General features: G+C 38.9%; 2 protein-coding genes across 2 annotated transcripts in view; one reads left to right on the top strand and one right to left on the bottom strand.

Annotated features, from left to right (window-relative positions):
- Positions 1 to 20,333, top strand: part of LOC118713759 (putative tripartite motif-containing protein 49B) — a 28,319-nt gene extending 7,986 nt beyond the window's left edge. Inside the window, exons 6-7 of the mRNA XM_036428652.1 lie at positions 1,032 to 1,409; positions 20,218 to 20,333. Of these exons, the coding sequence (XP_036284545.1) occupies positions 1,032 to 1,409; positions 20,218 to 20,333 (494 nt within the window). The remainder of the gene's footprint in view (positions 1 to 1,031; positions 1,410 to 20,217) is intronic.
- A 2,490-nt stretch (positions 20,334 to 22,823) lies between these two features.
- LOC118712532 (speckle-type POZ protein-like) lies at positions 22,824 to 23,951 on the bottom strand. Its single transcript, XM_036426341.1, has one exon. The coding sequence runs from the start codon at positions 23,949 to 23,951 to the stop codon at positions 22,824 to 22,826; it is 1,128 nt and encodes a 375-aa protein (XP_036282234.1).
- Positions 23,952 to 26,958: the final 3,007 nt, after the last annotated feature.

The following is a 26,958-nucleotide window of genomic DNA, read 5'->3' as shown; positions in this document are numbered from 1 at the left end:
AAAATCTGTACCTCCCTTCCAAAATGATGATGTGATTATTTAGAAGAAATGTTCTCCTGATTCTAATTTTTTACAATGAAGACAAATCAGAGAATATTAGCATTGGCCATTTTGCTATGAAAAGTGAACTTGGAGACATGAGTCTTTTTGTTCTTAATCCTCATCCAAGGAGACATATACAATTATTTAAAAATTATTATTGATTGAAGAGAGGCAGGGAGATGAAGAGTGAAATAGAAACATCAATGATGAGAGAGTATCATTGATCAGCTGCCTCCTGCATGCCCTTCCTGGGGATCAAGCCCACAACCAAGGCATGTGCCCTGACCAGCAATGGAACCTTGACCTCCTGTTTCATATGTCGACACTCAAACTGTGAGACACAAGGGGGGAGAGAGAGAGAGAGAGAGAGAGAGAGAGAGAGAGAGAGAGGGGGGGGGGAGAGACACGGGCGGGTGAGAGAAAGGCGGGTGAGAGAAAGGCGGGTGAGAGAAAGGCGGGTGAGAGAAAGGCGGGTGAGAGAAAGGCGGGTGAGAGAAAGGCGGGTGAGAGAAAGGCGGGTGAGAGAAAGGCGGGTGAGAGAAAGGCGAGAGAGAGAAAGGCGAGAGAGAGAAAGGCGAGAGAGAGAGAGAATATGAGAGGGATTCCAAGAACGCAGACAGATGCAGGTGTAGGGAATGGAACCTGCAACCCAGGATGCCCCCTGACTGGAATCAAACCCATTATCCTGAGCCAATATTCTGACCACTGAGTCACAGTAGCCAAGGTGAGACAAGTCTTATATTTGACCCTAAATATTTGAATTTCAAAAAAATATCCAAATGTCTGTCGTTAGGGATGTTTGTTCTGCACTTGTATTGGTCATCTCTGTGCTTCATTAGATGTGACAACCAACATTGCTCTTGCTGTTGTGACCTCATAATAAAGTAACATCTTGAAAGAGCAACTTTCGCATCAGGAATTTTATTTGCAATGTGTCCACTTGATCTCTTCTTCTTCTTTTTTTTTTTTTTTCTTCTTTCTTTTTGCAGTGAATATCACTCTGCAGCATAGAAGTACTCCTGATCATGTCTTCCTACAAGGAGATTTGATAAACCTGAGAGTTGGATGTGGTTCTCAAGGTGCACCATATACCTCTCCACTAGCTGAGTGTTTTTATCACTGGGATGCTCAGACTTTTACCACTGGGAGACATTACTGGGAGATAGCAGTGGGAGACACTTGTGATTGGGCTTTAGGAGTCTCTTGTAATGATTGGGTACAGGAGAATGTACATCTCCATAAGGCATTCTATCTTCTTGGCTGTGCTGAAACGGACATGCACCACAAGGTCTTCACCACCTCCCCACATTTACTGCAATATGTGCCCAGACCTACTGGCCGAGTAGGGATATTCCTGGATTATGAAGGTAGAAGTGTGACCTTTGTAAATGTAGCAAAAAGAACCCTCATATGTAGAATTGACTTTTGCTCTTTCTCTTCCCATCTCAGGCCTATCCTTTGCTGTAGTCACTTCTGACTAGAAATACATTAGGCATCTCTCTATCTGCTGGGGAACACCAATATCTAAAGAAGCCCTTTTCCTGGTGCCCTATCAAATAAAATAAATATGTTATAAGTTTTTGTTTTTAATTTCCTTTTATCCTGAATATCTATTTACTGTATTATTAAATATGATAACCTTCAAAACATATGAATTGGCTTGTGCTTTACTCAGTTTAGGAAAAGCATCACCCATGATGCATGGTGTAGAATAGGTTTACTTTTTTTTGCTTTATTTGTGAACTGTCATGAGGAAGTATAATTAGAGATGATAGGGGTGTCTGGAAATGTAAAATTCAATGCAAGAGAGCTGCCATCATTCATTCTTTTCCCAAACAGACATGGTTGTAGAGACACAATGGCTTAAATGTAAAATGCGGATTTTGTGGGGAGGATCCAAGATGGCTGCACAGGTAAACACCTAACCACAGCCTCACACAACAATTTCAATAAAATACAACTAAAATACAAAATGGACATTACCCAGAACTACAGGAAAGTCGACTGACTGGAAATTCTATAACGAGAAGGAAAGAGAAAACCAGAAGGAAAAGCAGAGGAGCTGTAAAAGCCTAAGGTATGGAGACATGCTGCATGCGTGGAGAGGACGGAGCCAGAGAGGAGAGGCAGCTGAGTGCCTGGCTGGCGTTCCCTGGTGGGAAAGAGATGAAGGCTCTGAACTGTGCTGAGCCCCAGTTCCGACTGCACTGAACCCCAGTTCTGGGCCAAATCCTGGGGACCCAGGCTCATGCAGGGGGAGCCTGGGCTGTAAGTCTGAAACCCAGGGGAGTGGTGAAAGGAAGTGCGCAGAGAGTGGACGGTTGGCTGTGCCGCTGATTGCCCTAGCAGGAAGGTGACAGGGGCTCCGGACTGCACTGAACCCGACGTCCAACTGCACTGAACCCCAGTTCCGGGCTCATTAGGGGAGAGCCTAGACTGTTTGGTGGTGGGCGAAACTCAAGGGCACCTTTCTCTCAGAGGTGCTTGCAGCGAGTACCAAAGGACACTGAGGAACACTGAGACTCAGGAGTCTCTTAGGGCGTGGCTGAGGGAAGCCAAGGCTGTAGGCTCCACCCTGAAACTCCACCCCATATAAGCTGAACACAGAGAGACTTTTAAGGCTACCAACTCAGGAAGCTTCGAAAATGCCGAGACAAGGAAACATTACAAACAAAAGAAATGGAGGACATAAAGCGACTGGATAGAGTTCAAAACCACACTTATAAGGTTTTTCAAGAATTTCCTAAAAAATGCCGATAAAATAAATGAGACCTATGAGGATATGAAAAGGGATCAACTAGAAATAATAAGGGATCAACAAGAAATAATAAAGGATCAACAAGAAATAAAGAATACATCGTCTGAAATAAAAAATATTATACAGAGTCCTAAAAACAGAATGGAAGATCACAAGAATCAAGTCAAAGATTTGGAACATAAAGAGCCAGAAGACACTCCTCCGCAGAAGCAAGAAGACAAGAGAATCCAGAAAGTTGAAGATAGTGTAAGAAACCTCTGGGACAACTTCAAGCGAACCAACTTCAGAATTATGGAGGTCCTAGAAGATGAAAGAGAGCAAGATACCAAAAACATACTGAAAGAAATAGTGACAGAAAACTTCCCCCACCTGGGGAAAGAAATAGATTCACAAGTCCAGGAAGCGCACAGAACCCCAAACAAAAGGAATCCAAAGAGGACCTCACCAGGACACATCATAATTAAAATTCCAAGAGCAAAAGACAAAGAATATTAAAAGCAGCAAGAGCCAAGCAGGTATTTACCTATAAAGGAGCACCCATACGATTGTCAGCTGATTTTTCAACAGAAACTATACAGGCCAGATGGGAATGGCAAGAAATATTCAAGGTGATGAATAGCAAGAACCTACAGCCAAAAATAATCTACCCAGAAAAGCTATCACTCAGAATCGAAGGCCAGATAAAGAACTTCACAAATAAAAAAAAGCTAAAGGAGTTCATCACCACCAAACCAGAATTCTATGAATTGCAGAAGGGGGTTCTTTCAGAAGAGAAAGAAAATAAAGATAAAAATTATGAACAACAAATATGTAACTATCAATAAGTGAATCTAAAAACCAAGGGAATTTAAAAAAAAACTCTGATGAACAATATTAACTGTTGAATATAATAGAATCGAAGGTATCGAAGGGTAGTGAACTGACGATTCTCAGGGAAAAGGAAAGTGGGGGGTATGGAAAGAGCCTGAACATAAACTGTGCACCTATGGATGAGGACAATGGGGAGTGTGGAAAGGGCAGAGGGTGGGGTGGGAACCTGGTGGAGGAGAGAAATGGGGGGGGGGGGTAAATGAGGAACATTTGTAATAATATGAACAATAATGATTTATTTTAAAAAAAGAATACAAAAAATGTAAAATGCACAAGCACAGAAGCACCAATGGCAATTTAGAAATAATTTTCTCATTTTTCTTTAGCTAATTATAGTCTACATGTTCTTGTCTCAGTTTAATAATCCATAGTTTGAAGTAAGGTTACTTAATAACCCAAGCTGTGCATTCCTTTGTAGTTCTCACCACAGTGATACACACTTCAGTGTTATTTGTATTCTCTGCTAGATGGAAATTCACAGGATGATCAGATCAGTACTCTTCTCAGCTTCCCTAGTATAAATCCACCATTAGCTATTAAAATTAATATAAAAACCACCATTAGCTATTAAAATTAATATAAAAACCACCATTAGCTATTAAAATTAATATATGGTAAAAACTTTTTTATTTATAAACACCTATGTATTATTTGACCAGCTAGTATTTTAAAGTTAAATAAAGAGCCACAGCATATATTCAATGAAATTGGTAATTAATAATGATGTTTAGTTAAGAATGTAAAAAATCTTAGTTACATTAGCATATAATTAAAAATTACATTACATACATTAATTAAGTTAAAGTGGGCTTTAACTTATGTTATAATATGACAGGTTATGATGTTCAAATTATATAAATATAATCTTATTCTGAGTTTGAGTCTTCATAGAACTAACAAATTCAGCAGATAGTTCCCATTATATTGAAGATAAAAATAGAATTTATATAATTTTTAAATGCAATAATTAAGACTAAATATTTGTTGAAGTGTTTAATCAACAGGTTAATCATAGCTGTGAAGGGGGGAATTGGATGATAGGTATGGGGAAATGGCACAGGGATTCACAGCTACATTAATAGAGGGAAAGCCAGGGAATGATATTGAGATATGAAGATGATAATATAGCATTAGGTACTTAACATATAGACAGTATAATGTCTGAATAAATGTCCTATTTCCTGTTTTATACACCATTGTCATCTCCTTCAGTCTTTACCAATTAGGAGAGGGAAGGAAGCTTTCTGGAATCTCCTTCATAAGGGCACTAATCCTATTACTGAGGGCTCCAGCCTTCTAAGCTAATCACCATCAAACGGCCTTTTAAGTCTATCAATAGTTTTTAGCTAGTAGGTGATGAGTAAAGAATGAAATTGTGTTTTACTGAGATTCTAAATCCCCTGGAGCTGCCTGTATTTTATTTAAAAATAATACAATTTTTAAAATATAAACTCAAGGTCAATGCTTGAAGGAAAGAAATGCTCAGGTATGCCTTTTATCAATAGATCTTTATACCCTGTCCCTACAACAGTTTATGTCTTCCTTTACACAAATATTCTCTTCTATAACATGGAAGCCGTTATATGTGTGCTATGTAGATATGAAAGTAATTGAGTTGATAATGCCTATAAGGGTAATTCATTTTTAGTGTTGACTATCTCTCCTTTATTGATTAAAACATCTTAGAATAGTCCTTGTCACACACACACATTTAAAATCAAACTTCTAAATTACATACACATGTATAGGCACACACATTTTTTAAGTTATTGAAACTTATTTATGGTATTGGTCTGTTTGGTGAGTTTGGCCATAATTACCATATTGTGTGTTTCTATTGATGAATATGGGATATTCCCATTTGCAGGATTCATAGTTCTTTTTTATGCTTCATTTAATAATGTTTAATAGTGTAAATGCCAGAATTACATGACATTTATTAAATTTATTTTCATGAATTTCAGTTTCTGATCCTATAAAATGGACTTTAAATTTCCTTATTTCCTTTCCTTTTTTTTTTATTGTTTAGAGGAAATTCACTGATCTAATTTCCTCACTTCATGAATTATAGATTTCAGGAAAATTTCTAATCATGTAATCATGTAGAGCTAATATTATTAATTATGATAGCTTTCTTTCCTCTTTTCTCTTAGAAGATTTCTTCTTTTATCTGTCTAATCACATGGAATAGTAATCACTCATAGTGCTGAAAATACAGTATGTGGTAACAGTAGATATTATGTTTTTAAATATATTTTTATTGATTTTAGAGATAAATGGAGAAGGAGATAGAAACATCAATGATGAGAGGGAATCATTGGTTTTCTGCCATTTACACACTGCCCACTATGATTGAAGCCCACAACCCAGGCATGTGTCCTGACAGGGAATGAACCTATGACCTCTTGATTCTGGGGCCAATGCTAAGTGGCTGAGCAACATCAGAAGGGTCAGTCCAATGTGTTAGAACTTGACCATGGCAGAAAATAGCTATTTCCTGCTTATTGCCTGGCTCAAGTTAGCCAAAGCAGGGATTCCAGACTCTTTAATATGCTTTAGTTATTGTATTATGGGGCCATTTTCTGGGAAAAGATGAGGGGGAAGGATTCAAGGTGCAGTCATCTGCTATTTGTTTTCTTCTTCAGTGTACACCGCAGACCCTCTGTCTTATTTGAACACTTATGGATTTTTTATTTCTCTGTGCCTGCATTTATCTTTTACACTGACCTATAATCTGAAGATACTAGTGGTTTTGCCTTACCTTGAAGACTTGGTTTGGTGGAGGGGAATTGATAAGTTACTATGATACCTAGCAAAACATGGTTATAATGACTTAGTTACTATATTTATTTATTTTGATGAATATATATTTTATTGATTTCAGAGAGAAGGGCAGATAGAGAGAGAGAGAGGGTAACTAACATCAATGTGGACAGATAATGATTGATTGGCTGTCTCCTACATGCCCCTTAAGGGAATCTAGCCTGAAATTCTGTCATGTCCCCTGTCCAAAATTCAAACCAAGTGCATCTGGTTCATGGGTGGAGACTCAATCATTCAACCACAACAGCCAGACTAGTTGCGATATTTATTATTTGAAATAGGAATGAGATTTCAGGTCCTGGATTATAGAATGTTAAAAAGCTGTGTGTCATAATCAGAAATCTAGAAAATAATAGTGTGAGTACTGGACAAGGTCCTGTAAGGGACAGCACTATGTTACAGCACCACAGGAGGGCAAACTGCCCACAGAATTTATTGATTTTTGTGGGAAAATGAAACTTCTACTATATGCTTACTTGTGTGACTAGCAACATGTTAAGGAATGTGATAAAATTTTCTGAGAATTAATTAATTTTGGGATCCTGTGGGTCAATGACCCTACCGTTTGTTGGCTTACAATCCTATACACTGAGTTAGAGGGCAGCAGTTTCATCTCTTTGTGGGATATGTGGTCTCTGATGATTTTTACATTTGTTTTTACATAATTTATCAAAGTTGAGATACCTAGAGTTTCACGTTTTAAATTTCTAACAATGTTAATAATTTTCATAGATTTTTAAAAACATGACTTAAATTTCCAAACATTTGATAATGTGGGAAGTAATTCATATGGAAGTGACATCAGTAAATTGTTAACTTGTGATGGGTTTCAACAAAAAGCAGGTAGCATGTCACATCTGTTAATAAGAATTCTCTACAGCATCTGTTAGGTAGTGACTATAGTTAGTACTATAATGCATATTGAAAAGTTTCATATATCTTATAGCAAAACATATTTACATACGGTTAGGCTGTGAGCCCCCAGGTGTTGTTATCCATGTTATAACTTTAATCAAATTATCAGACCACAATCTGCATAATCCATTCAAAGTGGTCACTTCCTTCTATAAATTTCAGCCAGTCTCATCAAGTGGGTCTGGCCTGAGGTAGGCAGTTATATAAAAGCTCCATCTGTACAGAACCCACTTCACTTCTTCAAGGTAGACTGACTGAAGTTGGAACAGCCAGGTGACTGAAGAGAATTCCTACAGACCCTGCTATCAACAGGACTTACTGAGTTGGGAGAACTCATAGTAGACTCTGGTGAGTATGATATTTATATGTTTTAATTTTTTTAGTAAATATCTAAAAAAAAGCATACTTTATCTTATTAAAAATATTTCCAATTTAACTTCTGGATTTTGTCTATTTCTAAACTTTCATAAGGAAGTACAATAATAGATGACATGGGTGTCTGAAAAAGTAATATTAAATGCAAGAAGTTGGCTGATTTCATGTACATAATATTCTCCAGGTCCATAAGTTTAAGAGATCCCTTGTACAGCTGTATAGTATTCCTTTGTATAAATGACTCTCAGCTGTTTTTTACCATTTGCCTACTGATGGCCACTTGTGCTGTTTCCAAATCTTTGTTATTGGGCAACAGAAACTAAGGAGAAAATAGAAAAATGGAACTAGGTCAAAATAAAAACCTTTCTGCATACCAAAATAATCAACATCTAAATGAAAAAGGAACCCATGGTATGGGAGAACATATTTGCAAATGTTTCCACTGATATGGGGTTAATATCCAAATTATATAAAGTAGTCATACAAGTAAAAAAAAGATAGAGAAATAATCCAACAAAAATTGGCTGAAGCCCTGCTTAGACATTTCCCGCATGGAATGAGCAAGTTGTGGTACAATCTTAGAGTGCAATACCATGAGAAAATAATAAAAACAAATGCAATACATGGGCAGTTCATAAATCTCACCAAAATGCTTTCCTACAATTCTTTAATTTTAAAGATACTTTTATTGATTTCAAAGAGGAAGGGTGAGAGAGAGAAGCATTAATGATGACAGAAAATAATTGATTAGTTTCCTGCTACTCATACATGTCTCTGACTGGGGAACCAACTTGCAAATTGAGCATGTACCATGACTGGGAATTCAACTGTAACCTCCTGGTGTATAGATTGGCACTCAGCCACTAATTCACTCTGGCTGGGATCACCGAAATACTTTTAAACAAAAGAAAGTACACACCAAAAATGGTATACTATGTGATTTTATTCATATAAATTTAAAGAAATGATCATTTAGAACCAGGGCATGTTAATCACCAGCATATGATTCACTTTATGGGAGAGGCGATTAGACTTGGGACAGGGTATGTAATCTTGGGATCTAGAGGTATAAGTATGTTACATTTGTGTTATGAAAGAGAACCTTCTTTTTGACAATTTCTTCATTTTTCCATAATATTTAGAAACCTCGGGACAGGGAATGTATAATTTTGGGTCAGTAATATGGAACCTTATCCTTTCACTCTGTTACCAAACATTATTTCATTTATGGTTTCCTATCTTATGGATTTCAGAGACCTCTAAGGGCATTATTTCCCTAGTATGATCTAAAAAGGAGACACAAAATTGCTTTCAGTTAAAAATGATTTCTAAGATGTGGGAAGTGAGCTCCAATGACCTTTCAATTTTTATTTCACTCTGTGAAAAAACACATACAATTATTTTCCTGATTTAATATGAAGCTTTGCTGAATTAACTAGCGAAATTATTTTTAATTTATGCATCTAAACAGCTACCCATAAAGCATTCTATGAGAGTGAAATATTTATAGCAAGGGGCAATAAAGATATGGAGACACAGACAGAGAAATGAAATGGACAGATCTGAGGTGTCTTAGAGTTTTTGGGCTTGTTCCTGATTCTGGGCTTTGTGCATTTTTCAAATTGATAAAATTACACACACATACACATACACACACACACACACACAAATACAGAATAAAAACCAGGCTGCAGCCAGGCCCAACTGCGACCTGCTGGCTTACATCTAGGCCACCATTCTCTTCTAGGGCCTCTGCAGCATGGTGACCACCAGGCGGTTCAGATGGTCCTGCAAGTGGAGCAGGGGGAAGGGACACCATTCCAGGTGCTCAGACTCATCCCCAAGTGCTCCTCCTGGATCCACTCTGAGTCTCTGAAGAGTCTGCAGCCACTTCACCTGGAGGGGTTTCTAATGAGAGTGAAGTCTGGCCACGGAAGCAGAGAGCATATTCCACATGTTTTGTGTGTGCTGCAGAACCTGCTTCATGCCAGTCAGGAGGACCCTGAAGGTGAGGCTAAGATCTTGATATTTGGGCGGCCTTCTTGTCAAAACGATGTGTCCAAGATGATCCTGCCCTTGGCTTACTAACACAGCCCATTCAGGATGCAATGCTGAGACAAAGACACTCAGAGCTCCCCTGGCTGCTGTCTGGACAGCAGCAATCCAGAGAACTCCAGACCCTACCCAGCCAGGTTCCTAAGATTCTTAGGTATTTATGGGCCCGGGAGTGATAACCAGGCAAGGTTCCAGTGACAACCCCTATGTAGAGCCCTATTGTTCTAGGTCCTGCTTTTGCAGCAGAAACTGGGGAAGGATGGTGCAGATTGTTCTGTTTTCCTCTCCTGAAATCTATCTCTACCAGGATCAGGTAGTTAGAATATGGCAGTGATTTGAGATGTTTTCCTAAAGACTCAAAATTACTTTAGGGAAAGCACAGATCATTTAGAATATATCTTAGCTAAATAAATCATTCTGAATCAAGAGAAGTGACTGAAGAACTAGAGAAGGAGAAGAATTTAAAGAAGGGATAGTTGAGATGGTACTACTACCTAAGACAGTTCCTGCATCTGGTGTCCTGAGCCTTGTCACTTAAACTTCCATGTACTTCCTTAAATATATTTTCCATTTCATCTTGTGGTATTTCTTTCACCCAGTTATTAAATGCAAAATGTAGGAATTGTCTTTGGTTCATCTCAACCCATCATCATTCAAACCAATCTCTTATCAAGACCTGCAAACATTTGAATTTTTATTTGACTAAATCTCCAATCAGTAAAAATGAAAGTTATAATAACAAATGGCATAATCCAAATCTTAGTGTTTTATTTTTGATGCTGGTCATGATAATGACAATTTTATAGCTTTTATTTTGTGAAAGTATTATAGGTCTCTTCTTCATAAAATGTCACATGTTACTGAAACAATTGATAGTGAAAAACTGTGCATCCCCTGTTTGAGGGAAGTGTGGGAGGCAGTGTGAAGGGGTTTAAAGACCTGAAATTGTGCCACTGGGCTTGTATGATCCACTGTCTCTCCCTGGATTGTGGACGTGAGTTGCAGCCACCAGTTAGGCCTCCTGCCTGTGACCCATGGATAGTCAAGGATCAATGGCTGACAGCCACCAAGGACAGGTTCAATCCTGAAGGTGTTTTTGCACTTAGTTCATCATTCCCTGATTTTCTTGGGGAGCCTGTCCATGTGAATTGCTTTCTGCACAGCTTCAACCTTCCAGGATCCAAAACTTAAAGTTCTGGACACAGACTCCAGCAGTATTCAATGGTTTTGTAAAAACTAGAATAAAATTTGAAATGTTTGCCATGCAAATGTAAAAGAAAAACATGGATCCCTTAACCCACTTTCATGCTTGAACCACCTTTGATTCTGTTCACCAGACTAAAGTGCTTTCAACTAATCCATTTTATGTATTACTCATTTACTCCCTACCAGGGAAGATAGGCATTGGGATTTTCATATGTATTTTTTGTTTGTTTGTTTGTTTTTTAGTTGCCACATAATAAAAACATTTAAGTTAAATTATAATCATACATTTAACCCAATACATCCAAAACATAATCATTTTAACACATAATTACTATTGAAAATATTAATGAGATATTTCACTATTTTTTCCTAGTGTCTTTAAAATTCTGCATTCATTTTACCCTAGAACACAGCTCAAGTCAGACTATTCACATTTCAAGTGCTCAAGATCTGCATGCGACCACCCAACTAGACAAAACCAAGTTAGGCAAAACACCCATCCTCGTAGGGGACAACTTGTTTTCAAATCCTTAACTGGCAGGACAATTTCAAGTACTCTAAGTAAGAGAGAGTAGTTAGCAAACCACATTCTCTAAACTCCACAGAAGGCCAATATAAGTGGTCTTATGGTAATAGTTTTGGAGGAAATTTTGTCAAAGCTAGCCAGCCTGGTTGCTTTATAGAGCATGATTCATGGCAGGATATAACTTGGCATCCTAATAACCCCTCAGTGAGGGTCTTTGTTTTCTGGAAAATGTGGAGGACTGAATTTTATTCCTTGGTTCGTCTGTAGAATTTCCAAAGACTAGACAATTTTCTTAACAAGTTTTGAACTATACTCTCAACCAGAGATGAGGTTAAGGTAGGAGCAAGCAGAGATCCGTTCCTACAGCAAAACTGAATGGGATTTTCATCGTAAGCTGGAACCCACCTACACAAGCACCTACATAACCCACATGGAACACATACACAGCAGTAATAAAGTGAAACAGTAAAAAACAAAACAAACAAAAAAAAACTAAAAGAAAGATAACAATTCCTGACCTTTACTTGTGGTAAATAAACAATAAAAAACATAAAGCACATATGACCCTAACCGGTTTGGCTCAGTGGATAGAGTGTCACCCTTTGGACGGAAGGGTCCCAGGTTCGATTCCAGCCATGGGCATGTGCCTTGGTTGCAGTCACATCCCCAGTAGGAGGTGTGCAGGAGGCAGCTGATTGATGATTCTCTCTCAATGATGTTTCTAACTCTTTATCCCTCTCCCTTCCTCTCTGTATTTTATTAACTATATCAATACAATATATTTAAAAAAATAAAGTACATATCTTGAAATGAAGGAACTTTTTTTAATAAATAAATTGGAGATGGCAACATAATCATGAAAGGATGTACATTGAGTCTGACATAACCCAAGGACTGCCTTATTGCTTTAGACAATGTATAATGAAATGTAATCCCCATAATAGTATCATCTATATCTAAAAAGCCAGCGACCATAAGGACGGAAACTGCTGGTTGCTATGATGCCCACTGTGGCCAGTGAACCAGCCTCATCTGGCGGGCCCTACCTCTGATGGGTTCTCACCACTCTGATCAGTCCCTCCCCCTGGACAATCCACTCTGATAGCCCCCTCTCATCCCAATGGGGGGCAAGTCAGACCAGCCAACATCCTGCAGGCCCTCCCCCAACCCACTCCACCCTCAATAGATCCCCACCACCCCAATTGCCCAAAGCCCTTCCCCCAGTCAGCCCTGCCATAATCCCCACCCACCTCAATAGAGAGCAGGGCCCACCAGCCAATTGCCCACAGCCTCTCCCCTCAGCCACCAGGACCTGATTGGCCAATCAGAGTGGGCCAGGCAACTTCCCACCACCTCCTCCTCCTGATAAGCACAGCCACAATCTATTTTGATTGAGGCTGAGCCCGCCTGACCCCATAGGTATAGGAATTCATGCAGAGCCTCTAGTATAGAATAATTTCACTACCCTAAAAATCTTCTCTGCTGCACTTAAACTCATTATTTGATTATAAATCGTGTTACAGTGGAGAAAATTTTATAAGACAATTTAAAGTAAATATTTTCTTATGAAAATAACAAACTCTGAGTTCTGTCAAAAAATAGTCCTTTAAGTTGAAGTAGTTTATAAGCACTTGGAATGTATAAGTTTTCTTTAAAAGAACTGTTTTTATTTGTGAACATTTTTAAAGTTAGAAACATGTCACAAAACAAGAAGAGTTTGAATGACTTTGATGACATGTTTACTATTCAATAAAAGTACTGTCTATGGGTGCTGAGTTATTGGTCTGAAACTATAACCATTGTGGGTCATGGGACCTGTATCTTGAAGCATAAATTAGTTGTAATGCATTAGAAAAATTCTGAATCACAGAGCACATGATTTTATTGATCAAAAGTTTGCAGTGTGCGATGAGCTTCACTGAAGATTGTCTGAACTTCCTATAATTATGAAAAGCAAAAAGCAATAAAAATATTTTTGATGAGATGGGTCAGACTGAGCAGGGTCTCTTGGTATAGGGCTCTTTTCAACTCTGGGTCACTATATTATGGAGATTAACCCTTTCTGTCACCTCTCATTCTAATTTATTCTTGTTCAATAATTCTCTTGACTCTGCATCTAAACTTGCAATTTTATTGTCTTAATCTAATTATTATGAGAGTTTTTGCATCCCCTGGTAATAGATATAATTCTATCTTACTAGAATGGTTGTGACTGAATTTCAGGCTAGAAGAAGTCTTAACTGTCTGCATTTTCATTCTACACTTCTTTCTTTGTGACTTGGCTTTATGCTCTTATTTCTGTTGTTTTTATTTCCTAATGTGAACACACACACACACACACACACACACACACACACACACACACACCACTCTCACCCTTAGGGGAGTTGGAATTGAATTATAAATATGTAGCTGGTTAGTCACCAGGCTATGGAGAACTAGTTGAGGGTTATGCACCCTCTGGCAGATGACCCACTACCTGGAGTATTGCCTCAGGAGGACTGCTACTGCCCTGGGGGCTGCTGTGCATGCCTGTGACTGCAGTGATGTGCCACATCACCTCCCAGGTACAGCTTTCCTGGACCCATTATCTCCCAAATCAGAGAAACCATGTGGAGCTGGTGGCACAGGCCTTGCAGGAGCTATGTAACACTGCCCAGGCCCCAGCTGGGGCCCAGTACTGACGCTCATGACTTTCACAGGGTTCGTGCTAGAGAGACCACCTCCATGCCACACGTGGGCACTGAAGGAGTGGGGGGCCACCATTGACAAGGACTGCCAGAGCCTGGTGACCTTGCTGTGAGCTTGGCTCATGGGGCAGCACCACATCTGGCTGGAGACACAAGGCCGCTGGGATGGTTTCTGTCAGGACTTCAGAGCTGCAAGGCCTCCTGGGAGCAGACTGCTGGCTCGGGTGCTTCCGCCTTACCTTACACTAACAATCTTAGCCTACTTGGGTACAAAATTATTGAGTTGCAAAATTTACCCCATTTCTAGCTTCCTGCAACCAGCCACATGAATTTGGGACGTGAACGAACAGAGTTCAGCACCTTCTGAGACCCTTTTATGAGCATTGGATAAGGAGTCCTGTGGTATTACTACCGCCAGTGGTGTAGCTCCTGACAAATACTTGAAGGACAAAGGCACTTGAGTGGCTATTCTCTGTCTGAGGAAAATGGGAATCTAAAGTCTTATTGCTCCCATGAATAGTAAAAGAAACTGAATCTCATTAAATGGTAAACCAGTGCTATTTACTACACTTAGATTAATATGAGTATGAGACTTCATCAGCCCACAATTTTATGTGCTTTTTCTGGCCACTTATCCTGGCACTGGGTCAGGGGGGAAATGGTGAAATGATATCAGGAGTTCTCTAAGAAGCAGTCTTACAAAGAATGGAAGAGTAACACCTTCATAAGGATTTTTTTCTAAAGCCTTTGAATTTTAATTCTTATGTTTCTAGAATTATTATTAAGACTAGCCTTTGCTGGTTTGACTAGGTGGTTAGAGCATCTGTCTGCAGTCTGAGAGGTCCTGGATTCAATTCAATTCTGGTCAAAGGCATGTGCCTGGGTTGTGGTCCTGCTCCCCAGTAAGGGCTTTTCAGGAGGAAGCCGATCAATGATTCTGTCTCATCATTGATGTTTCTATCTCTCTCCCTCTCCCTCTCCCTTCCTCTCTGAAATCAATAAAAATATACCTGAAAAAATAGTTACTAATTTGAAATGCACATAATAGAACATTGTTTTCATTTGTATTTTTGAATTGTTAATTAATCTGAATATTATTAATATCTGTGTCAGTACTGGTGGCATCCTCTTTTAGATTTGTTTACCTTGGCAATGGGCATGTCCAGCAGTATTTCCAACTTTGAGCTTTTGGATTTTCTTATTAATTTTCAAAACATATTTTTTATAATCATTATATTGCCCCCTTTCCACATTCGCTGAAAAGGAGGTTTCCTGTCTTTGAGGAGGGGGAGGAGCAGGGACTCTTAGGACAATGTGAGCTGCCCCTCTCCCATCCTCTGGCTTTAGTGACGAGACAGGCTGTCCCTCAGGGCCTTCAGAAGGTTTTTCACTCTTTTATCTTTGAATTTGATCATTAGTTCTCATATAATTAACCATTGCTTTGTTCTCAAGTCTGGTTGTATTGTCATTTCCCTATGGCTTCTAAACTTGAAATTTTACTTCCAAATTTTTTTTTTTTCTCTTAGAGTATATTTTTTATTATTTATTTATTTTTGCCCCCCTCCCTCCCTCCCTCCCACACATCCCCTCCCTCCCCAGAGTTTTGTGTCCATTGGTTGTACTTATATGCATGTATAAAAGTCCTTCGGTTGATCTATTATCTCCCCCAGATCTTCCTCCCCTCCCCGCTGTAATTTGACAGTCTACTTGTTGATATACTGTCTCTATATCTATCTTTTGGTTCATCAGTTTATAATGCTCTTTATTATCCACAAATGAATGAGGTCATGTGGTGTTTCTCTTTGATTGATTGGCTTATTTCACTCAGCATGATGTTCTCCAATTCCATCCAGGTTGCTGCAAATGATGAGAATTCCTTCTTTTTTATGGCAGCATAGTATTCCATTGTGTAGATGTACCATAGTTTTTGGATCTAATCATCTGCTGACGGGCACCTAGGCTGTTTCCAAATTCTGGCTATTGTAGATTGTGCTGCTATGAACATAGGGGTGCATATATCCTTTCTGATTGGTGTTTCTAGTTTCTTGGGATAAATTCCTAGAAGTGGGATTACTGGGTCAAATGGGAGTTCCATTTTCAGTGTTTTGAGGAAACTCCACACTGTTCTCCACAGTGGTTGCACCAGTCTGCATTCCCACCAGCAGTGCACGAGGGTTCCTTTTTCTCCACAACCTCACCAACACTTGTCGTTTGTTGATTTGTTGATGTTGGCCATTCTGACAGGTGTGAGATGGTACCGCATTGTTGTTTTGATTTACATCTCTCGGATAATTAGTGACTTTGAGCATGTTTTCATGTGCCTTTTGGCCTTCCTTCTGTCTTCTTTTGAAAATGTTCTATTTAGGTCCATTGCCCATTTTTTAATTGGATTATTTATCTTCCTTTTATTTAGTTGTATAAGCTGTTTGTAGATGTTGGAGATTAAACCTTTATCAGTAGTATCATTTGCAAATATGTTCTCCCACACTGTGGGCTTTCTTGTTGTTTTGTTGATGGTTTCTTTTGCTGTACAAATTTTTTAATTTTAGTAAAGAGTTCTTCCACACTTGTTACTTATGTTTTGAAACAATGTGAAATGAGACTTTGAATTCACCTTTCTACCAGTTGCTAAAGAAACTTATACAACATTATGTTTGAATATGCCTTTCTTTCCCATTGATTTCATATGTATCCTTCATTACAAATACATCCTTATAGCCAAAGCCGGTTTGGCTCAGTGGTAGAGCGTCGGTCTGCAAACTGAAAGGTCCCAGGTTCATTCTGGTCAAGGGCATGTACATTGGTTGAGGGCACATCCCCGGTAGGGGGTGTGCAAGAGGCAGCTGGTCGATGTCTCTCTCTCATCTAGCTCTCTATCTCTCTCTCCCTTCTTTCTGTAAAAAAATCAATAAAATATATTTAATAAAAAAACAAAAAACAAATACATCCTTATAGATTACTAGCTAATTTTTGGACTTTCTACTCTTATATTTCCATGTAGTTTTTAAAATAATTTAATTGATTTTCAGAGAGAGAGGGAAAGGGAGGAGAAAAAGGGAGACATTTATCTTCTGCCTCCTGCTACCTGGGGTGAAGCCTGAAACCCAGGAATGTTCCCTGATTGGGAATCAAACCAACAACCTTTTGATTCAGGGCTATTTCTATGTAATTTTGCACTGATACCCATGGATTTGATATCAGTGTGATCATAAGGTGTGTAATATAAAATAAATGTTTACCCACAAAATTCTACCTTAAAAAAATCTTTCTTGTTAAAACTATGTCCCTCATATTAAAGCTATGTTAATATTGTGTTTGTGTGTGTGTGTGTGTGTGTGTGTGTGTGTGTGTGTGTGTGTGTTTTATACAGAATTAATCCTAAAATGATGGCTTTATAATATTTGGTATTCCAGATAAATAAAATTTTCCCACGTGGAAGTGGAAGAAAATAACCCTTTGCAGAGGTAATGACTTTAAGGAGAGGGAGAATGAAGGTGTGTTTGGGAATAAGAGTTTGGCTGAAGTCGTGGAGAGATACTGAAAGCACATGAGAGGAAGCTGGAGAAGGCTGTGGTCAGGCGGTGGAGGCCCTTCCATGGTCAGCTGGGGATTTGGCACTAACGAGTTGGCAGTGAAGGAGCATCAGCATTTCTCAGAAGCACAGTTGCCACTCAGGATGTCAGAAGTGGGTCTTTTTTTGAGAGATATGGTAGCCTATATGCTTAGAGTGAAGGGACAGAAGCAGCAAACACTTGAAAATTATTTCAACACCGAACTCCTTTATGTAGCTCATACTTGTTTTTACCCAAGACTTCGAGTTTTTTGCTGAACTTAGAAGCATTTTCTGAAAAGTTCTTCACTGAAGAAAAGAGTGAGTCTGAAAGAGAAATTGAGACCTAATGGTATTGCTTTATAGCTAAAGCAAATAAAACAAAAAAGTAAGCTATTCCCCTTTGTATTTTACAAGGTACTTATATTTGGCATATTACAAGATAAGCAAGAGTGAAATAAAAATGCATTTATATACATAAAGAAAACATTTGATCATATAGAACAGCAATGATAGGTAGGTCAGCATATTTTAGAGATTCACAGAAACATACAGATAATGAATTCTGAAAATGTGAAGCATACAACAGGACACACTGTGTTTCCATTTCTTGTGGACGTTTCATTGAAATGTAGACTTTGTCAGCCAACTTTCTTGAAACTAGCACAATCAGAACAGTGAAAGGGGAGCACAGCAGAATTAGCTAGTTCAAATACCATCCCAGCAATCTGGGCCTGGCATGGTGATACTTAAAAAGGTGGATCATAAAACTTTTCCACCAATTAATTCGTTTACTAAACACTGATTCAGTGGATGGCTGCTGAATTTGTTTATTGCCTACAAAAAAATCAAAGAACAAAATATATCTAATAAGATAGCTTATAATAAAATATAGTGCCGTATTTACTAGTAATGTTAGTGAGAATATTTTGGTCAGTAATGAATACAGAAAAGTGTTTAAGTACCTCAATCAGCCACTTATTAAAGGATTAGTATTAATATAATATGAAAATCTGTCCCAGGTTTTCACTAGAGTAAAACCTGCATTTTGTGGACCTCAACCTAATTGACTTTAGATTTAATGGATAAAATTTTCTGTCCCTATATCAATTAACATCCTATTAATTTTAAAATATATTTAACAAGATTTAATTATAATAGAACATACAGCTTATTTTTTATAATTAATTCACTGTTATTTTAAACAAATTTTACATGTTGGGAAAAATGCTGTAGTAATTTCACCACTAATAAATATTACATGTCTACAACTATAGTCTACATACTTAATCCAAGTGGCACTACTCTTAAACAATGTTCCAGGAATAAAGAACACGTGGTCACATCACATCCCACACACTAATTGTTGTCACCAGTTCTGTTGTCACCAGCCTGAGTTCTATAGCAGTTTCAAAGTGGCTGGCCCATTTTCCCACATGCACTAAGCTATACCCCAGCCTTGAGCATTTGTTTATTCCTAGTGACTGGTGAATACATATGTATGAGAACTATTCAGTATAAATTGAAAATTACAGTGTCTCACATCAAAATTTTTCTGTCTTTGTCTCTCTCCCTCCATCTTTCCCCTTCCACTTTCTAATAAAAACAGAAGATACTAAAAATCTCCTTTTGAAAAATATCAGAGAAAATCAAACTGTGATCAAATGGCCTAATTATCTCAACAGCAACCCTCAAGGCTGGAAAACAATGAAGCCATGTATTCAAATTTCTGAGGGTAGAAAATTTTCAAGCAAAAGTTGATGCACAGCAAAACTATAGAATTGTGTGTGGCACAGATAACATCTTCAGACATACATGGTCTTTAGCTTTCATCCACCTTTTTCAAAAAGAAGTATGCTTTCCAAAACAAGCAGAGCATATACAAGAGAGAGGAGGAAACAAATCCGAAAACAGAAGTTGTAATGGAGGGGATAAGTGAAAGTACCCTCAGATTTCTCTGTGAAGGAAAATTTCACAGGCAAGATTTTGCCCCAGGCAGAGAGAACCAGAGAACCCAGAGGAGCCAGGGAACAGGCCCTGAGGGGATAATGAACTCTGCCACATCACCTGATGTGATTGAATAGATGAAGAGTATGAGGTAAATTGCTTATGAGTACCTGGAGGAAAACAATAAAAGTGTTCTAATCCACAAGTAGAGTGCAGCTATAAGCTGAGAAAATGTGATGAGGGTTAAGTGTTTGGAGGCTGAGAGAAGAAGCCACATGAGAAAACTGAATGCCTATCTTCCCTGGTAAGAGGTAAATGAAACTGATCAGGTGAAAGCACTTTAGTCTGCTGAACAGAGTCAAAGATGGGTCAAACATGTATGTTAAGACAGGGGATCCATGTTTTTCTTTTATTTTTGTTTGCTTGGCATGCATTTCAAATTTTATTGTACTTTTTACAGGACCACTGAATGCTGCTGATTCTGTGTCCAGAGCTTTGGATTTCGGGACCTGGGAGGCCGAAACTGTGCAGAAAGCAATTCACATGGACAGGCTGCCCAAGGAAACCAGGGAATGATGACCTAGCTGCAAAGACATCTTCAAGACTGAACCTGTCCTTGGTGGCTGTCAGCCATTGGTCCCTGACTGTCCATGGATCATAGGCAGGAGGCCTGACTGGTGGCTGCAGCTCATGTCCATAATCCAGGGTGAAATAGTGGATCATACAAGCCTAGTGGAAGACTTTCACTTCTGCACACCGCCTCCTGCATGCTTCCCTCAAACAGGGGATCCACAGTTTTTTATTATCAATTGTTTTAATAATTGTGACATTGTACCAAGTATATACCTGTTACTTTCACAAAAGTAAAAGCTATAAAATTGTCATTATCATGACCAGAATCAACAATAAAAATCTAAGTCTTGGATTATGCCATTTATTATTTATCAATTATTTTTACTGAGTGGAGATGTAGTCACAGAGGGGAGGGTGGGGGTAAGGTCGAGAGATTAATCAAGGGACTTCTGGGCATGCATATGAGCCTAATTAATAGACATAGACAAGAAGGGGGTGGGGCATAAGTGGGTGGTGGAGGGTAATGGGGGAATAAGGACACATACGTAAAAAATAAAAATTAAAAAAAGAATTATTTAAAAAATAAAATATCAGCCTAAACCGGTTTGGCTAAGTGGATAGAGTGTCGGTGTCTGTGGACTGAAGGGTCCCAGGTTCAATTTATGTCAAGGGCATATACGTTGGTTGCAGGCACATCTCCGGTAGAGGGTGTGCAGGAGGCAGCTAGTCAATGTTTCTCTCTCATTAATGTTTCTAGCTCTGTAAAAAATCAATAAAATATTTAAAAAAATAAAATAAACTACCAAATATAATCCATACTATGGTCACCATAATGTTAAGAGAAATGGTTTCATGTGACAAAGATTTTTAAGTGAAACTCTCTGTAGACTGAAAATTATTTTGGGAGAAAACAAAGAGAAGTTTCCTTCAAAAATCGTAAGGATTATAATTGAAAGTCAATACATTTGGTTTCTTGAACTAAAAAAAGTACTTTGTGTTTTTGCCTCTCTGACAAAGTTTATATAAAGCTACAAAACAAAATTGACAGCCAGTTTGAAATTGAATTGCCATGGCCTAGAGCATGGGCCAAATCCGTCCTGCCAGGCCTTGCAATGTGGCCCGCACCGCGCTGTCATCACTGCACTCCGCTGCGTTTCCATCACAATGACAGTTTATGACTGTTCAGTAAACCATTCGGCCCGCTATTTAGGCTGGATTTTAGATTTTGGCCCCTTCTCTGATTGAGTTCGACACCCCTAGCCTAGAGCAATGAATATCCTTACATGATATTATTCTACAATCTACAAGAGAAACATGGCTGAAACCAGTTTGGCTAAGTGGATAGAGCATCAACCTGAGGATTGAAAAGTCCCAGGTTCGATTCCAGTCAAGGGCATGTGCCTTGGTTGTAGGTACATCCCCAGTAGGGAGTGTGCAAGAGGCAGCTGATAGATGATTCATATTACTATATTGTTCTTTGAATCATCACCACAGACTCCAAAAGCCCAATCCCAAGTGCCTCCCACTTCTATCTCCCACTAATGTCTCCCAGAGGTAAAAGTCTGAGCACCCCAATCATGAAAACACTCAGATCCAGGAGAGACACATGAGCCCCTTGAGAACCACATCCCATACAGAGGCTTATCAAACCTCCAGGTAGGAAGACAAGATATTAGCTCCCCCTAGTTGCAAAGTGAGAGTCACTGCAAAAATAAAATCATGTGGACACATTGCAAATGAATTCACTTTATTATGAAGTTACAACAGCAAGAGCAGTTTTGGTTGTCACATCTAATAAAGAGAAGACCACAACATCTGCAGAACAAGCAAATCCCTAAAGAGACACATTGGAACATTTTTGAAATTTACACATTCATGGTCCAATATGATACTCATCTCACCCTGACCATTGTCTCAGTGTTTAGAGCTCTGGCTCAGGCATGAAGGGTCACGGGTTCGATTCCACTCAAGGGTGCATATCTGGGTTGCAGTTTCCACCTTTTGCAATGCATCTGTCTGGGCTTTGAATCCTTTTCTCTTTCTCTGAGTCTCTGTCTCTACTCTCCTCCTTATAATCTCTCTAAAAAATAATGGAAGACAATATTCTTAGCACAACCAGTGTTGCTCAGTTTGTGAGAGTCAATTTATGAACCAGAAGGTCAAGGATCCATTGGGGGTAAGGGCACATGCCCCCGTTGTGCACTTCTTTTCCAGTAGGGCACATGCAGGAATCAGCTTATCAATGATTCACTCTTATCACTTAGGTCTCTTTCACTCCCTTTCCCTTCTTCTCTAAAATCAATAAATTACATTTCCAAATATGATCTCTATAAGAAGGAAAACAATCAAACTAAAAATCTGGGGCGGAGATGAAGTCTTCCCCCCACAATAGACTAAAAAATCTACAGATTTCACTGTCTATCTGGTGCTCAATCTCAACAACTATGGGTTCCGCTTCTGGAAAATCAAAGAAGTCTTATAACGGCCAAGATCTCAGGACTGTTTCAGGCACTTGAGTGGGGGTCCCAGACAGCGGCCCTGTGCTGAAGCCAGAGAGCGGTACAGCTCAGTCACCAAGCTGGGATTGGATGCCACCTTCTCTTGAAACCCCTCAGTATCCATAACATCCTCAGCATGAGAGTTGATGAAATCCACTGCCTGAGTTTTCAATTGATCTGCACTGTGGAGGTCAGCCAAGGTGAGCATTTCTGCAGCATTCTCCACAGACAGCTGACTGCTGAGGGCTTCCTCACACATGACCTTCAAACGCTCCAGGGCATACTTGTCAGCAGCTGCCAGCAAACCATCAGCCATCTTGTCCAGGTTGGGAGCCTTCCCCGTGTAGATGAAGCACATCATTTCCTTAAACACTCCAGGCTCCAAGTCAATGATTTCCACCAGGTTCGTTTTGCTCTCCTGCATTACATGTCCAAACATGGACCTAAACACTGGAGAACGAGCTGCTAAGATAGCTTTGTGAGCCTGGAATTCCTGGCCAGCCACACAAAAGCAACAGTCTGTGAACCAGGAATTCTCCCAAAGTCCTCGTAGCTCATGGGCCAGCTGGCACTCAGGAACCTCCATCATCTTCCTGCGATTCTGTCCAAAAATGGGGATGGAATCTTGTGACACCTCACAGAAGAGGGTCAGCTTGTCATCAGGTAGCAAACTGTCGCCTTCATGCAAGAGAACATCTAAAGGGATGAATTTCTTGAATCCCCATTCTTGGCCTTGTGCAAAGCTACATGTATAGCAACTCTTCATGCATATAATTTCGAATGTTTTTTCTTCCTTGTCAATCAGGAAAGAAAATTTGAATTTTGCCAAAGATATACTGTTTGAAGAGCTGACCAGAACCAGAAAAAGTGACAGGTAATCTTTGCTTTCTTCATCTTGCCCTTTTGGGTATACTCTCAAACACCATTTCAGTTGATCATTGGCTTCTGATGAAAAGGTTGAACTTTCCATGAATTCACCCACTTCCTGCCTGCAAAAGCTGAAGTTATTGATTGTCCACATGTGGGAGAATTTCATTACCTGGATCTGTGTGTGGCACCAGCTGTCAGCTACAGGGCCAGCGGACATTTCTGCCAGAGATGGAGGACTGGGAAACCTTGACATTGCAAGTTCGAAGGTTAAACAAGATTTTCAAAGTCCGAGGAAAATATTTCTGTTCTCTTCTCAGCCAGGCTAAGTCAGTAGTGGGAAGATAAAGTTGTCTGGTCTAACAGGAAATCTCTCAGAGCTGGGCCTACAGCTGTTGGTAAACTTACTTCTGCATTAGCTTCACACTCTCTACAACATCCAGACTTCGTTGCTAATAACAACTGTCTGAAAGATACATCTGAAACATAAATGCTGCTTGGCTGGCCTGGCTCAGTGGTTAAGTGTCCAGTTTTCAAGCAGGAGTGGGTTCCATTTCAGCTCATAGCATATCACCAATTTGCTGGCTTAATCCCCAATGTGGGGCTTTTAGGAGGTAGCAATTCAGTGATTCTCTGTCTTCATTGATGTTTCTAAGTCTCTCTTCCTCTCTGAAATTGAATAAAATAAATAAAACATAAATGCTATCATACCAGACAGATGCTCAACAATATTTCTTATTCATTTAAAAATATGTATTGAGTTTCTTGTGAGTTCCAGGCATTTCTTAGAATATTCCAGTTATTTCAAATATTCATGTCATTTCAGTGAACTAAGAAATCTACTTCTCTACTTAGAAAAGATCCCAGGAAGTTAAATTGGAAATATTTCTAATAAGATAAAGTATGCATTTTTTGAGATATTTACTAAAAAAATAAAAATTCATTCTAAATATCATACTCACCAGAGTGTACTCTGAGTTCTCCCAAGTCTGTAAGTTTTGTCAATAGCCGGATCCGTAGGAATTCTCTTCAGTCACCAGGCAACTCCAACTTCAGTCAGTCTACCTTGAAGAAGTGAAGTGGGCTCTGTACAGATTGGGCTTTTATATAACTGTCTACCTCAGGCCACACCCACTTGCTGAGATTGGCTTAAATTCACAAAAGGAAGTGACCACTTTGAATGGATTATGCAGGTTGTGGTCTGATAATTTGATTAAAGTTACAACACAGCAAACAATGCCTTGGGGCTGACAGCCTAACAAAATGTAAATGTGTTTTGCTGTAAGATACATGAAACTTTTTAATATCCAACACAGTACAAACTAGAGTCACTATCTTTCAGTTGCTGTAGAACAGTGTTTCCCAAAGTGTGGTAAGTGTACCCCCAGGGGAAGGGAAGAGTTTGGTGCAGGTACACGTTGCACCAGAGTTTGGTGGGGATATCCACTGCATGGTGTTTAGCTGCGCCTAATTCTATATTCTCATGAGTACGACGGTACTCAGTGTTATGAAATTATAGAAAGGGTACATATATGTCAAAAGTTTGTGGAACACTGCTAGAGAATTTTTATTAACAGTTGTGCCATGGTACCTGTTTTTTGTTGAAACCCATCACAAGTGAACAAGTTACTGATGCTACCTCCACATGAATTACTTCCCACATTATCAAATGTTTGGGAATTTAAGTCCTGTTTTTAAAAATCTATGAAAGTAATTAACATTGCTGGAAGTTTAAAAAGTGAAAATCTAAGTAACTCAACTTTTATAAATTATGGAAAAACAAATGTAAAAGTCTTCAGAGACCACATATCCTACAAGAGATGAAACTGCTACCCTCTCACTCAGTGTATGGGATTATAAGCCAACAAACGGAAGGTTATTAACCCATAAAATTCCAAAATTAATTAATTCTCGGAAAATTTTCTCACACATTACTCAACATGTTGCTACTCACCCAAGTAAGCATATAGCAGAAGTTTCATATTCCCAAAAAAGTCAATAAATTCTGTGGACAGTGTGCCCTCATGTGGTACTGTCCCTTACAGGACTGAGTCCAACATTCACTTGCACTATTAATTCCTAGATTTGTGATTCTGTGACACAGCATTTTAACATTCTATAATCCAGGCCCTGAAATTTCATTCCTACTTCAAATAATGAATATAGCAACTAGTCTGGCTGTTGTTGAATGATTGAGTCTCCACCCAGGAACCAGATAGACTCGGTTTGAATTCTGGACAGAGTACTTGCCAGAATTCCAGGCTAGATTCCCTTAAGGGGCATGTAGGAGGCAGCCAATCAATCATGATCTGTCCACACTGATGTTACCCTCTCTCTTTGTCTTCTCTTCCTGTCTCTGAAATCAATAAAAAATATATTTATCAAATTAAATAAATATAGTAACTAAGTCATTATGACCAAGTTTTGCTAGGTACCATAATAACTTCTCTATTCCCCTCCACCAAACCTGATCTTCAAGGGAAGGCAAAACTGCTAGAATCTTCAGATTATAGGCTACTGTAAACGATAAATGCAGAGAAATAAAGAATTCATAAGAGCTCAAACAAGGAAGAGGGATCGAAAGTGTACAACTGAAGGAGAAAACAAAGAGCAGATGACTGCACTTGAGAATCCTTCCCCCTCATCTTTCCCCCAAAAAAGACCAGGGGAAAACAATGACCAAAACAGATTTAAGAGGCTGGAGTCCATGCTTTGTCTAACTTGAGCCAGGCAATAAGCAGAAAATAGCTATTCTCTGCCTTGGGCAAGTTCTAAAATATTGGACTGACCCTTCTGATGTTGCTTAGCCACTTAGCATTGGCCCCAGAATCAAGAGGTCATAGGTTCATTCCCTGTCAGGACACATGCCTGGGTTGTGTGTTCCAATCATACTGGGCAGTGTGCAAAAGGCAGAACACCAATGATCCATCCCCTCGCATCATGGATGTCTCTATCTCTCTCTCCATTCTTTCCTGAAATCAATGAAAATATATTAAAAGAACAACAATATAATATCTGCTGTTACCACATACTGTATTTTCAGCACTATGACTGATTACTATTCAATGTGATTAGATAGAAGAAAGAAGAAATCTTCTAAGATAAAAGAGGAAAGAAAGATATCATAATTAATAATATCAGTTCAACATGATTGCATGATTAGAAATTTTTCTGAAAATCTATAGTTCATGAAGTTAGGAAGAAATGAGATCAGTGAATTTCCTCTAAATAATAAAAAAAAATAGGAAAGGAAATTTAAAGTC

This window comes from Pipistrellus kuhlii, unplaced genomic scaffold (genome assembly GCF_014108245.1).
Source record: "Pipistrellus kuhlii isolate mPipKuh1 unplaced genomic scaffold, mPipKuh1.p scaffold_m20_p_9, whole genome shotgun sequence".
NCBI lineage: Eukaryota > Metazoa > Chordata > Mammalia > Chiroptera > Vespertilionidae > Pipistrellus > Pipistrellus kuhlii.
This window is presented reverse-complemented; position numbering and strand designations above follow the sequence as displayed.